General features: G+C 31.4%; 4 protein-coding genes across 4 annotated transcripts; 2 read left to right on the top strand and 2 right to left on the bottom strand.

Moving 5' to 3' along the window:
- The first annotated feature begins 4163 nt into the window (after positions 1-4163).
- Positions 4164-6595, top strand: Tsp_06545 (zinc metalloproteinase nas-4). Its single transcript, XM_003378509.1, has 5 exons — positions 4164-4187; positions 4235-4708; positions 5024-5066; positions 5296-5429; positions 5621-6595. Exons 1-5 carry the CDS (start codon positions 4164-4166, stop codon positions 6593-6595), a joined length of 1650 nt encoding a protein of 549 aa, XP_003378557.1.
- Positions 6596-6961: 366 nt separating this feature from the next.
- Positions 6962-8275, bottom strand: Tsp_06546 (conserved hypothetical protein). The gene is made up of 5 exons (XM_003378508.1): positions 8223-8275; positions 7588-7765; positions 7408-7522; positions 7231-7337; positions 6962-7048 (listed from the first exon to the last, which is right to left on the bottom strand). The coding sequence occupies exons 1-5, from the start codon at positions 8273-8275 to the stop codon at positions 6962-6964; spliced, it is 540 nt and encodes a 179-aa protein (XP_003378556.1).
- Positions 8276-8444: 169 nt separating this feature from the next.
- Tsp_06547 (conserved hypothetical protein) lies at positions 8445-8763 on the top strand. The gene is given in 2 exon segments (XM_003378507.1): positions 8445-8489; positions 8503-8763. 2 exon segments carry the CDS (start codon positions 8445-8447, stop codon positions 8761-8763), a joined length of 306 nt encoding a protein of 101 aa, XP_003378555.1.
- Positions 8764-10239: 1476 nt separating this feature from the next.
- Positions 10240-12429, bottom strand: Tsp_06548 (putative EF-hand domain-containing family member A2). Its single transcript, XM_003378506.1, has 6 exons — positions 12240-12429; positions 11473-11570; positions 11289-11406; positions 10641-10795; positions 10367-10465; positions 10240-10287 (listed from the first exon to the last, which is right to left on the bottom strand). Exons 1-6 carry the CDS (start codon positions 12427-12429, stop codon positions 10240-10242), a joined length of 708 nt encoding a protein of 235 aa, XP_003378554.1.
- Positions 12430-12787: the final 358 nt, after the last annotated feature.

Genomic DNA, 12787 nt, shown 5'->3' with positions numbered 1-12787 from the left:
CAGTCACACCTTCTCAGTCAAATATTTTAAAGCTTTACAATTTTTGTAAAATAATCAAGTACAATTGTGATGACTTTTTTATTTGTCAGTTGTTAATGCAGCTTGAAGTTTTTCGATGTAAAGTAAATGTAAATCCTTTTATACGTTATTTGATTTAATTTACATAATTTGAAAAATAAAAAGTTAAAAAAAGTTTAATGCATTGAAGAAAGAAATGTGACATTTCTGTCCATTATAAATAAAAATAGCCGTTGAGATATTCCGTCATTTAATATGTTTAAGATAATTGTATGAAAATTGCTTTCTCGATAAATGAAATGCTGCGTGTTTATTGAAATGCGAATTGTTTAACATAAAATTTAGCTATTAACATTTACTTTGCAGTTAGAATTGAAAGCGTCAAAGAATTTTAAATAAAATTTTACTACTTTCAGTTCAGCTGTTGGAAGTTTAAAATGAATTTTTTTTCATTTTGAAATTGAAAATTCTTTTGTAAAATTTTTGCACGTTTGTTCATTCTATTCACCGGTAAAACCATTAAATATTTTGATCAATAAGAAATAGAAACTTTAGCATAACAATTATAAAATAAAATTATTATTCATTTTTGCTCAGATTTCATGGCAAATGTCAAACTAATCAAAATGAAATATTTATTTTTTCTTTTTTCCAATCATTAAACATATGCTTGCAATGAGTGAGAGTGAGTGATGTTGTGAAATGGAATTATTAATTTCATTCAAACTTATTCGTCGATAAAGTTATTTTAAAAAATAAATGTGCGTAAACATTTTGTTGACTGATTTAAATTTAAAATGAAACAACAGCAAAAAAAAAGAACTGAATCGAAAAACAACGTTTTGCATTGATAGAAAAAAAAATATGCTATTGCTTTGTGTAAAGTTTAAATTGTTTAGTTGAATTGATTTTAATAAACTATTTTACTTTTTCATTTTTTTTGAATAACTTTATTTAAAATTATTTTTAAAATTTTCAACTGACGGAAGTGGAAGAAAAAAAGTTTAATGAAAAGTAAAACACAAGAGAGGACGTTGAGAATCTTCGCTTGAACCAGTTTGCCCACAATAACGAGGACATCCAAATTTCAGAAATAGCATCATTTTTGATCCATTTGAGCCAATTCAATTATTATCATCAATATTATTATTAATTATTGAAATTAAAATTGTCAATTTTTATTTTTAAATATTTTTCTTTTCAAATATTGTTTATTCATACATTTTTTTGTCTTCATCATAATCAGCGTCTGAGTATGGTTTTCTTTGCTTCTTACTTTTCACCCAGCCTTTTCCATTGCTTGCTTTTTTACTTCCATTTTCCTTTTTATTTCTTTGTTGTTTTTTTTATTTAATTTCAGTTTCTCGGTCGAGTTTCTGTTCAGAATTATGCAAAACTAGCCTGAAAACATTTTTGGCCCTTTGTGGTGCAGGCATCATTTCAAAGCCACCCTAGCAACAGCCATTTTCCAGTTAGTTCGACGGTGGCGCCCCCTGGTGAGCAAATTTCCCCCATGGTGTCGCTTTGAATGGCAAGAAAGCGCATTCCGTGCACCCCCAACACCCCTACCACGTGCATACGTACATGCACATCAGAGAAGAGAGAAAGAGAAAGACACTAATGCGTCGTCTACCCAGACCGACGTCAGTCAGTTTGTCTGAAAGCTGCCGTCGTTGCTTGTTGAAGTTTTAAACTTTTTCCTTCTGGAAAAAAACAGCACACACGAAAGCACATACACATACCCTCTCTCACTCTCTCTCCCCCCTCTATCTTCTTCTTCTTCATTTATTCGACCATCATATTTATTTAAATTAAAATTCATCAATTATCCATTCACTAATTTTGTTCGCATTAAATCCGACAGATATGCTTTGCGAAAGAATATTTAAATCCAACTTTTCAACGGCATTCATTGTTATCCGGTTGGTTCTTCTTCATCTTCTTCTTCTTCTTCTTTTGCCTGCGCATCATTATCAAACTTATGCCATAAAACTTACCCCTGAAGATGTAAGTACTGCAACTATTTTATATCTTATTTTGTTATTTATAAATGCTAACTTTTTTTCTCTTCTTTTTTAATTTTACATTTATTAAGAAAAATTTTCTTCTCTTTTTCTCTTGGAAAATATACATTTTCATGAAAATTTCACTTCACTTTGTTGCATGTATTTTCTTTTTCTCTTTCTTGAAATATTTCTTCTTGAAAATATAATTTATTCAGTAATCTATTTCTCAACATTTTTACGGCAAATTGTACACTTCAATTTCACATAATTGCCAAAAATTTTCAACTTTCACATACATATTAATAGTTTAAATTTTTTTTAATATTAAATGAACTTTATTTTTATTAAAAATTTTTTTACAAAAAGAATTTACTTCAGAGGAATGATCTTTCATTCAATTCAACAATAATTACAACGCCTAAATAAATAAACAAACAAACTATAAAATGATTCATATTATTTTTAAGGCGTCGTAAATTTTGAAGTATTGAATAAGAAGAACTTTCAAAAATGATGATTCGTATTAAAAAATAAGCAAATGTTAAAAGATTTTCTTCTTCCTTTTGTATTCTAGTGAAAAATTCAATTTTTATGACTAATCACCATTTACTTGTGGTATGTTATGTTTAGTTGAAGTGAGCGTGAAGAATATCATAAATATGAATGAATCATCCATTTCAAATGAATAACCTGATAAATTGCAATAATTTATTTCATTTTCCTTTAACTAACAAGTGCTTATTTTGCACTTCCCCCTCTTATTTTGACGGGATCTTGAAAGAAATTCAATGTGTAATTATTTTAATATTACATGACTAATATGCAGCAATTTCACTCTAACACACACACGCACACACATGATCACTGGTAGAAATTAAGAGTTTTCATTTATTTTTATTTAAATCAATTTACAATGATAGATTCTTGCAGTGTGCAGATGACTCAGATTACTAAAGATGCAGAAACATTTTGTTCATTATTAATATTATTCAGAAATGAGAATTAAATATGCTTCATTAAAAATATTTCTTCTGTTACTTGAAGACATTAAGTTGCTCAACTTTTTACAAATACATATACATATATTTATAATGTAATATAAACAAACCATATAATCATATTTATTATATAAGTAAAATGCTTCAAAAGCAAATAAGAAAATGTTTAATCTTGAAAAAAAGATTTTTCACCAGTGATTAATTGATTCGGTTTATTTAAATAAAAGTTTACTTCAAAATTTAAATAAATATATGCATAGTTATTTTTTATTGAATAACTTCGTGTATGGCTTTCTTTTCTTTTTTAATTTTACCATGTTTAAATTGTGATATATATATATATATATATATATATATATATGTAATGAAATGAAATTTTTTTTCTTATTTGTTTATTATCCTTATTATTCAATTTTTTTAATATTAATTTTTGAAATGCAATTTTTTTGGTGCATATTTTTAATTTTCAACATTCATTTTAATTATTATTGTTCATTGTAAAATGGGCATGTGCCATGATGAGGAAAATTTTATTTTTAAATTCAAAAAGCAGCAAAACATTCAAATAGCAAGCTGTATATATATACATAAATGAATCATATGATACAACATTTGGCCTTTTCCATCACGTTGTGCTGCAAATGCGATCATTTTATCATTTGAGAATAAATTTAGCAACTGTTTTTGGCAAGCTAATTAATTGAAATTTCAAGAAACAAAAAGTCGCAGTTGTCGCTAGCAATGATGAATTTTGAAATTTTCATTATTTCATCACGGTTATACATTTTTAATGCAACAAATGTCGTCTTGTTTTTGTCAAATAGCGGCAATTCATTGCTGATCTATTTGTTAAATTTGAATTTCAACTTCACAAGTGGCTTTGTATAATAACAATTGGGCAATATTTGCAAGCTTATTTATTTGTTGTTATTGATGATCAATTTTCAACATTAACTGCATAATTATTAATTATCACACAGTTCACTGTTAATTTCTAGTGTTCGACTTTATAAAAATTGCTTCATTTTTGAAGTATTTCAGCAAACATTTTAATAAAATAACATGCAATACATTTTCTGCTCTTCAAACTTTTTGAACAATACGTGCATGTAAAACGGTGGGAAATTTTGGATAAAGTTCAATGGACGGTTTTGCATATTTTGCGGTTTATTTTTTTAAATAATAAATAGCATGCTTCATCTCTTTTTTCAGATAATCCGTTCAGATGAGCCAGATTACAAAACAAGTTTGGATGTGGACGATTTTGCGGACAATTTCTTCGTCGAAGATGTGGATCTTCGCAAGTTGGGATTCAACGTTCCCGAAGATCCGCTGTTGAAGGCGGGAAAATTCGAAGGCGACATTGCCGGCTTTGCCGGCTCAAACCAACAGTCGTTTCAGCGCAATCCAACAGGTGTCGCCCACAGCGCAGTGCGGGATAGTTGGCATCGTTGGCGTGATCGTTCCATACCGTACGTTTTATCCAGCCGTTACGGTATGTACAGTAGGAAAGTTATCGCCAAAGCCATGGACGATTTTCACAAGAAGACCTGCCTCCGTTTTGTTCCTCGAGATAAGGACAAGCATCGTGACTACGTCTACATTGAACCTGTTGACGGATGCTTTTCAATGGTTGGTCGAATAGGTGGAGAACAGCCGCTGTCTTTGGATGCTGGTTGTATGGAAGTAAGATATTATTTAAATTATGCATGTTTAAATATGTAAATGCTTTTTTTTTCTTTCAAATTTCACTTATTTGCTCGACTGTGGTGATCGTCTTTGGCGGAAAACTTGTGAAAAACAACTTTTTTCAATTGTTCCACTAAAATAGTTGATCGACAATTAAATTACAACAATTAAGATTTTAAATTTACATTTTATTTTAATCTAATTTCACATTTTTATTCTTTTTTTAACATTTGCAATAATTCCAATTTCTGATTGTCAAGGACAATTAATTTTTTTCAAAATTAATTTAACAGAATAATATAATAGTTTCAGTCATTGTGTATGAATTTTATAAACTTTGAAAAAAATATTCAAGGTTTACAAATGAAATAATTAAAATTTTGAAATTCAATATTTCTCTGTCGAATATAATAGGAAGGCAAAGCAAAAAAAAGTATTCCTTTTTTTCAAATTACAACAAAAGATGACGTACATACCCCCCCTCCACTTAATTCAGATTGGTGAGAGTAATTTTAGGTTAAATGAAAGAGTTGAATGGGTAAAGAGGAAAATAAATTTCGCTTTGTGCTTCTAACCCAATTCAGCCAGGCATACGCGTTTCACAGCAAGCTCTGCTGTAGCTAACGACAAAATTACGTATACACGTATAGGTAGAAACTTTGACCCATTAAACAGATTATTAGAGCAAGTAGTCCGCTTTTGCTATGTGGAAAAACTGGTAATAATACATTATCCAAAAAGAAGGCTTTTTCCATTGATCAAAGAGGTTTCGTTTCAAAAATTTAAGTTAATTTTTTCAACTACAAACAAACATGAGAAGAGAAATAAATAAATTTGATAATTTGTTTGTTAATAAAATGGTTTTTCGTTCTAAATTTTGCTAATTCTGATAAATTGTAATTTTTGCAGCATGGTATTATAATACACGAGTTGATGCACACTGCTGGTTTTTTTCACGAACAAAGTCGAACTGATCGTGATCAATATATACAAATAATATGGAAGAATATTGTCCCTTACAATGAGGATCAATTCCAGAAATATGACTACCGGTCAATGGACACGCTGGGCGTTGGCTACGACTACGGGAGCATCATGCATTACGGTCCATACGCGTTCAGTCGCAACGGCCAGCGCACAATTCACGCACTGAAGCCTGGTGGCGAACTGATGGGGCAGAGGAGAGGATTCAGCGAGTCGGATTTGCTCAAGCTGAACAAGCTGTACGACTGTGACGAAAATTGGCTGACCAACAGTGGACGTTACACGTCTGCAAGACCGCGTCCGTCGATCACAACCACCACCCTGCCGGTCACAACGGCCAGACCTGTCGTCGAAGTGAACTGCGACAACAAGCGCTGGGAATGCTACTTGTGGAAGTGGATGAACCATTGCACATCCAATACGGAATTCATGCGTAAAAATTGCCGCAAAGCTTGCAACTGGTGTCAAGGGGATCCCGATCCCGAAGTCAAATCGACAGCACCACCGACTCATTGCGAAGATCTGAATGGTCACTGCAAAAAGTGGAGTGAAACGGGCTTCTGCAATCGGGTCGGATATTTGCATTTCATGGCTGCAACATGCGCGAAATCTTGCAACAAATGTTCGTCTGCCGATTCTGCAACTGCATCCAACGACTACGACGATGCGGTCAACAGTAACTCCGAATTAGAAGATGAACCAGTGGAAGAACAACACCACCGCAACCAAAATCGACAACAAGAAAAACGTTGCACCGACAGTGAAGGGTTTGCAAAACGTTGCAACCAATACGCCAACTGGGGTATGTGCAATGATAGAAATGCCGAATTCATGCAAAAAGTTTGTTCAAAATCTTGCAACCTTTGCAAAACTTCCATACTGAAGCACACATGGCCATAACAAATCAATATAATTTACATGAACAATAAAAAAAATTATTTAAAAAAATTTTCTCACATTTCCATATTTAAGCTTGAGTATTATTTTTTTCATACTGTAAATTTTTTGTTTTATTTTCTCCTTTGCTGTCTATTTTTCATTTGTTGCTTCTATCTTTTATTTACTGTTTATTCATTGTAAAATAACAATAATAAAAAAATAAATCAATATTTAATATTCACTTATGTAAATCATTTCACGTAACAAATTTGAAAGTGTGTAAATTTGTGTTTTTCTATATTGAAAATTAAACTCAGTCAATGAGTACTCATTAAAAAGAACAACAATTGTACTACTTTGGAACAACCAGCAGTTGAATGGCATTTTTTACTTGAATGATGATAATGATTGCATAATTTTGCTTCTTACACATTGCTTATAATTATCCAACAATGTATGCGACTGTGCCGGCTCCTAGAAACAAATTTAAAAGCAAAAACAACTGATTTCATATTATTTTGCTAAAACTAAAACAAAAATTAAATATGTTATTTATAATTTGAATGACTAACAATTATGCTTTTAATATAATGAAATGTTACTTTGAAAATGAATGATTGTCGGCAATTTTGTAGCATGGAAATGAGTTCATTAACGCTTAATTTTCCATTATTGTCAGCACTGAAAACGTTGAAAATTGAAGAAACAACATTCGGCTGGAATTTGAAGCCACAACTGGCGTTCACTGCTCGCTGAAATTCCGCTAAAAAATTCAGAAAGAAATTTTAAAAAACACTATGAACTTGTAACATAAGCTTAAATCAATCACATACCGTGAGTCAAAAGATCATTGGACAAGTTGCACAAATGCAAAGCGTAAGAAAAATTATTCAAATTGTTTAACAGAGTGAAAAATTTGCATACTTCTTCAAATGATATTCGATTTAACTGAAATAACAATATTAAAATGAAAGTAAACAATATACATATTAATAAAAATTAAAATTTATTACTAAATTTAAATGGGATTTTGCTTCAAGACGTTTGAAAAACTGTTCCTGATGATGAAGAGGCAAATACATATATGAATAAATCATTTTCGCAAATTCTAGTTCAGTTAAATCTTTTTTTGATGTTGAAAATGTCATGAATTGAAATTCCCAAACTTCAATTTGAAAATTTCGAATGAACCTAAATAATAATTTTAATACTACTTATTAAAATACAATTGAAAAACACTACACATGAATTGCAGCGAAAAATATGCATAGTAAAAACGAGTAAGATTCTTCAAAATAAAAACAATGAGGCGAATAAATAATTTGAAAATTTTAATATTCTATTAAGTCAAAAAATATTTGAATTTTTGAAATATATTTGTAATATAATATTTTTTCATAAAGAAAATACAAAATTCATTATATAAAAAGCAAATCATTATTTTCATAAATGTGAAAAACATGCATCAATCAATCAACAAACACAACAGCATACCTATGGAAATCAACATAGCTCAATGTAGATTTGTGATCAGATCCAAAAAAGTGATTTGAAAGTGTCGTGAAAATAGAACATCCATCTTTCGTGTAATCACTTATCTTAAAAAAACATTAATTGTTGCTGCACACATTAATTAACCTTTATCTACCCAAAATGTTTTGGTGCATGCACAAGAGCTGTAGAACTTGGTGATGCATTCATAGGATCTAATGAAGAAAATATTGAGGTTAGACATCTGTGGCAGTATTCCTTATGGAATTAGGCATGTTCAATTTGATGAGCATTGGACTGTTCTCGACAAAAATGCTTGACCGGTAAAAGTATTGCTTTTATTGATCAGAAAAGGTAAATTTTGGTGATATGTAGCCAAATGTCGACATGTAAGGATTTATGGGAGATTTTATTTCTGACGATGGTAAATTTCAAAGCATTGCTTTCCTCGCTCCGCGTGTAGTCGAACGTTGCATTTTCTGCACATATTCTTGGTATTTCGTTTGCATACTTTGCAACGTCCCTGTGGTCCTGTACCAAGAATATGGTTTACACCATCGAAACGGATGTCAGGCAATTGTGACATGAAACCTGATGCCACTCTTGGTGTCGCTGTTCGTTCTGACTGCAGCATGCTCAGGACCACTTGTCGACGGAGCTCTAAGTGGCTGTGTGGTCTTTCTTCTACGAAGCAGTGAATCCACCAAGCAGCCACTGTAGCAATGTCCACCACATTGATAAACAAAGGCCAATACCATTTTTTGCTTCTTATTGTTGGACGATACGCAGCAGCTAGTCTATCAAGATAATCAACCCCTCCCACACCAGTGTTATACGATCTTACAATGTTCGGCATTTGTATTTCCTATTCTTTGACTTTTCACTCGTCGTTGCGCACTGAGCACGGGGCTGTGTGTGTCATGAGGTTGCTTCCGATTTTGATGATGGCATTATCATGCCATTTAACTATATATATATATATATTTCCATCACTTCGAAAGCCAAAACACTTCGGTTTTGTTTCATTAGTTGCTTGTCCGTTAATATCACTGCGTCAGCACCATTGCTGCGGCAGGGTCGGATAATTCCAATAGCTCTCATTTTCAATCCGGATAAGTTTTACCAGCAGGTCATAACCATGATAAATCATTGTTGACCACTGACGAAGATGTTGATGCATCATGGCTGGTAGACGCTTCTGCTTCATCTTTCATCGGGTTTTCCATTTTACTACTACGTAACCGCTTCATTGCAAATACAGATCATCAATCGAGAGAAACCGTGATGCGAATGAAAAGCAACGAAATACTACTGAACAACGGTCTGTCTTGCACTAGTATATAAGAGCTTTATCTTAGAGGCTGATTTCTGTCAGTTGTTCTATCAATCACAAGAACAACTACATTCCAATGCCAGAGTTTACAGATTTTAATATTTGAATTTGGTATAACCATAGCAGTTACTCAAATATTTCTGAGAAACTGCTCCAAATCATGCCAGAAGGGTGGGTGTGACAAAACTTAGCCAGAAAGCAGTTTACACACAAAATCATTGTCTAAGTCACTGTTGTAGACAATATCCCCTAACCTGCCTTTTTATGTCGAGAACAGCCTAATGGTCACTAAATAGAACATCAGTGTTCTTTATCAATTATTGATATCAAAACGCAAGAGTTTAACCATGTACTATATATATGCAGAAAGAGTAATGTCTCAGCTACAAGAATATGTGCCTTACAAATAGTTAAGCACGGGGCATGTAAAATTATTAACGAAGAATTAGATTGGAATCAAAAGGTCAATTTTAGCTGATTTCATTGATAGATAAAAACATAATGGTATGTTTAAAGATAAATGTGATGAAATATTTTTATAAATAAACCAGCCAAGAATTCATGGGAAAAATATAAATAGAATCAATGGTCTGTTGGCAGTTCGAGGTACTTTCAAAGTTTTGTTCCATTTAGCAAACATTGGGTAGATAAGGGTCAAACTAAGTTGCATTTTTTAATATTAAGTAATATTACTTTGTAAACAGATAAAAGTAATTAATAAATAATTTGCAATAAAATTTATTTATACTTAAAATACCTCATGTTTTGTTGCATTTTTTTCATAGTGATCTACATCAGTTATGAAAACAATATTAAATATATAAAATATTTTCTAAAAAAGTTAGCCATTACTTTCCCTTAACTTTTTTGGCAAAATTCCAGAGGCCATCTAAAAAATACATTCAAAATTACTATATAAACTTCAAACAATTTTGTTCAACAATTGACAATGGTGTTGCAATGCTTACCCTGTAAAATTCATCCATCTCGAGCTTACCATCCTTGTTTTGGTCAAATAAATCAAAAGCAATGCGAAATCTTGATTCTGGCTCTTGAAAAGGCAAGAACTGTCAAAATTTATACTTGAACATTTTTACACGGTAAATATGAAATATGCATGCAAATATTAGAAATAATTTAAATTCTTTCTTGAAGCTATTATTTTATTTTCATCACTGAATGATTTATTTTACGATTAAAACTTTTCAGTCTGGTTGATTAATAAAATTAAATTAAATTAACTAGCGATATGAACTTTTCATAAATTTTACCGGATAGAAGCGAAAGCAAAAACAAGTAGTCAAAATAGGATATTAAGCCGTGATGATTTGCGTCACGAAAAAATGTACAACTGGACGATGTGACGGATGGTGTATCCTTTGTCAGTTGTAATGCCTCTAGACAATTTAATGTTTTTCTTGTAATAATTTCTAAATTGAAAATACATGACGGTTCATATTTTAATGAATATTGAATTTAGATTAAAAAAATAATAAAATGCAATAAAATTAATACAAATTATTTGAAGAACACAATTTCAAAGAATAATATCTTGATCATTTTGCTTTGAATTTTCAAAGAAACTTTAAATTTTCTCCTTCTTTTCTCAAGCAATGCTAATTCATTCATAATTAATAACTGGTTTAAAAAAATAAAATTGAACATGTGAAACAACATCTCATCGATCGAATCAATGATGTACTCGTCAATCGAAAACCAATCGAAACAATTCAAAAATTCCTTAAGCTTAAATTTCAATTCAATCTGATAAAAACTTGCAGTTGAAACAAAATTTGAATTAATAAAGAATAATTTTTTAAATCATCAACAACAGTTTCAAAAACCGTTCTGCTAAAGATAAATATTCAATTTCATCAAATCAACTCTTACCCGGTGATGTCTTGCTAGTCAGAGATTGCATGAAGTCAAAAGGCGACATGTAAGCTTTTCCTTCGCAGTTGAACGACGAAAATTCAAAAAATCTTTTCCAACTCGGCAAATTGGCTTCCTACAAAAGCACCATTCTCATAATAATGAAAAATATAACATAAATCGACAAACTCAATTAATGTACTTCAATTGTGGAACAATTTATGAAATGACTTCGAACAACACCAAACGGCTTACAATCACTAAACTGACAATACACGAAATAGCAAAAAGTACAGCTTCCTTGAAAATAAAATTAATAAATTACTCACAAACAAAAAACACTTATTTACCAGCATATTTCAGACAACGTTTGATCATTTTCACAAGTATGCATAATTATATTTATGGATTTGTAATTGTTTGTCAAAGCCTAAAAGCAAAAATGAAACCAAATATCATCATGTTGCAAATGTTTTGAAGAATCAGCGAAGCTGTTGTAATTTTTGAAAGTCACAATTTTTAATTGATATGAAAATTCTGTTACACTGCATAACTAGTAACACAAAGCACGCATAACTATGAAATATTAAACAGTTTGTATCAGCATGTTTAATGGAAAAAATTCAGTGCAGATTGGGATAATTTTCTAGGAACATTAACAATTTTTGAAATTCATTTTTGATTAAATGCATTGCAGAAAGTTGATTTCAATAACTTCAAACTTTGTCAAGCTTACAAAGATAAATGCAAGTTGCTGAATAAATTTTTGCACATAACGTCATTTCCTTTAAAAAATCTCTGCTCGAGAAATTACGATAAGTTTTCATAAGTGAAAATCAGGTTTGATGCTCATCAGATTATTACATAATTTGCTAAAACTACTTTTTGATGCATTAATAATCAATCAACTAATGAATTTGTTATATAAATAAGAAAGAATATAATATAAATTTATATATAAGAAGCGACCCTCGGTCGCTCCGTCCATTGTCTCGCTGCCACTTTGATGGTCCAGCTCGCTGGTGGCATCTTTGAACTTGGCGCGGTGGGAGGGGAGGGAGATTTTATGGCCGCGGCTCCACGTCTGCCACGGCCGAACCTGCAATGAGGAACGCCATCGTCGAGCAAGGGTTGTTACACATTCATAATACGATAGCATAATTGCAAATTCAAATGATAAAATTTTAATGATCAGTGAATGAACGAATGAATAAAATGATGAATTCATTTCTAGTGAGAGTTATTCTCTGCTCAAAAAAAAGTTGAGCAATTACTGCCTGCTTTAATCAACGTTTATTAATCAGCTTTTTCTTCTTCTTCTTCTATGTTGCTTATTTCAAAGATCAACGGTATGTGGTAATGTGACAGTGGAGGGTATAGTCAGTAGTGGGGTGTGGTGATTTCATTTGGTACCTGTGGTGTGGTTAATTACGTTGATGGTCAGGAGCACATTATAATAAAAAATTTCAACCTCCATTGTTGTTGGGCTTGTCGTGAATGGCTTCCGTTTAGGGGGA

This window comes from Trichinella spiralis (genome assembly GCF_000181795.1).
Source record: "Trichinella spiralis strain ISS 195 chromosome Unknown Scfld4, whole genome shotgun sequence".
Lineage (NCBI taxonomy): Eukaryota > Metazoa > Nematoda > Enoplea > Trichinellida > Trichinellidae > Trichinella > Trichinella spiralis.
The sequence above is the reverse complement of the archived record's forward strand: the minus strand, read 5'-3'. Positions and strand labels throughout refer to the sequence as shown.

Bases quoted from the DNA above. Each gene is read 5' to 3' on its own strand.
- Tsp_06545 (XM_003378509.1), top strand. From the start codon at position 4,164: ATGGACGGTTTTGCATATTTTGCG. The intron at 4,188-4,234 runs GTTTATTTTTTT...CTCTTTTTTCAG, and splicing joins ACGGTTTTGCATATTTTGCG to ATAATCCGTTCAGATGAGCC. The intron at 5,430-5,620 runs GTAATAATACAT...TAATTTTTGCAG, and splicing joins TTTGCTATGTGGAAAAACTG to CATGGTATTATAATACACGA.
- Tsp_06546 (XM_003378508.1), bottom strand. From the start codon at position 8,275: ATGAATGCATCACCAAGTTCTACAGCTCTTGTGCATGCACCAAAACAT. The intron at 7,766-8,222 runs GTAGATAAAGGT...ATTATTATTTAG, and splicing joins CATGCACCAAAACATTTTGG to GTTCATTCGAAATTTTCAAA. The intron at 7,049-7,230 runs GTTAATGAACTC...ATTTGTTTCTAG, and splicing joins ACAATAATGGAAAATTAAGC to GAGCCGGCACAGTCGCATAC.
- Tsp_06547 (XM_003378507.1), top strand. From the start codon at position 8,445: ATGTCGACATGTAAGGATTTATGGGAGATTTTATTTCTGACGATG.
- Tsp_06548 (XM_003378506.1), bottom strand. From the start codon at position 12,429: ATGCTATCGTATTATGAATGTGTAACAACCCTTGCTCGACGATGGCGT. The intron at 11,407-11,472 runs GTACATTAATTG...GTGCTTTTGTAG, and splicing joins TAAATTGTTCCACAATTGAA to GAAGCCAATTTGCCGAGTTG. The intron at 10,796-11,288 runs GTAAGAGTTGAT...TAAATTGTCTAG, and splicing joins GACTAGCAAGACATCACCGG to AGGCATTACAACTGACAAAG.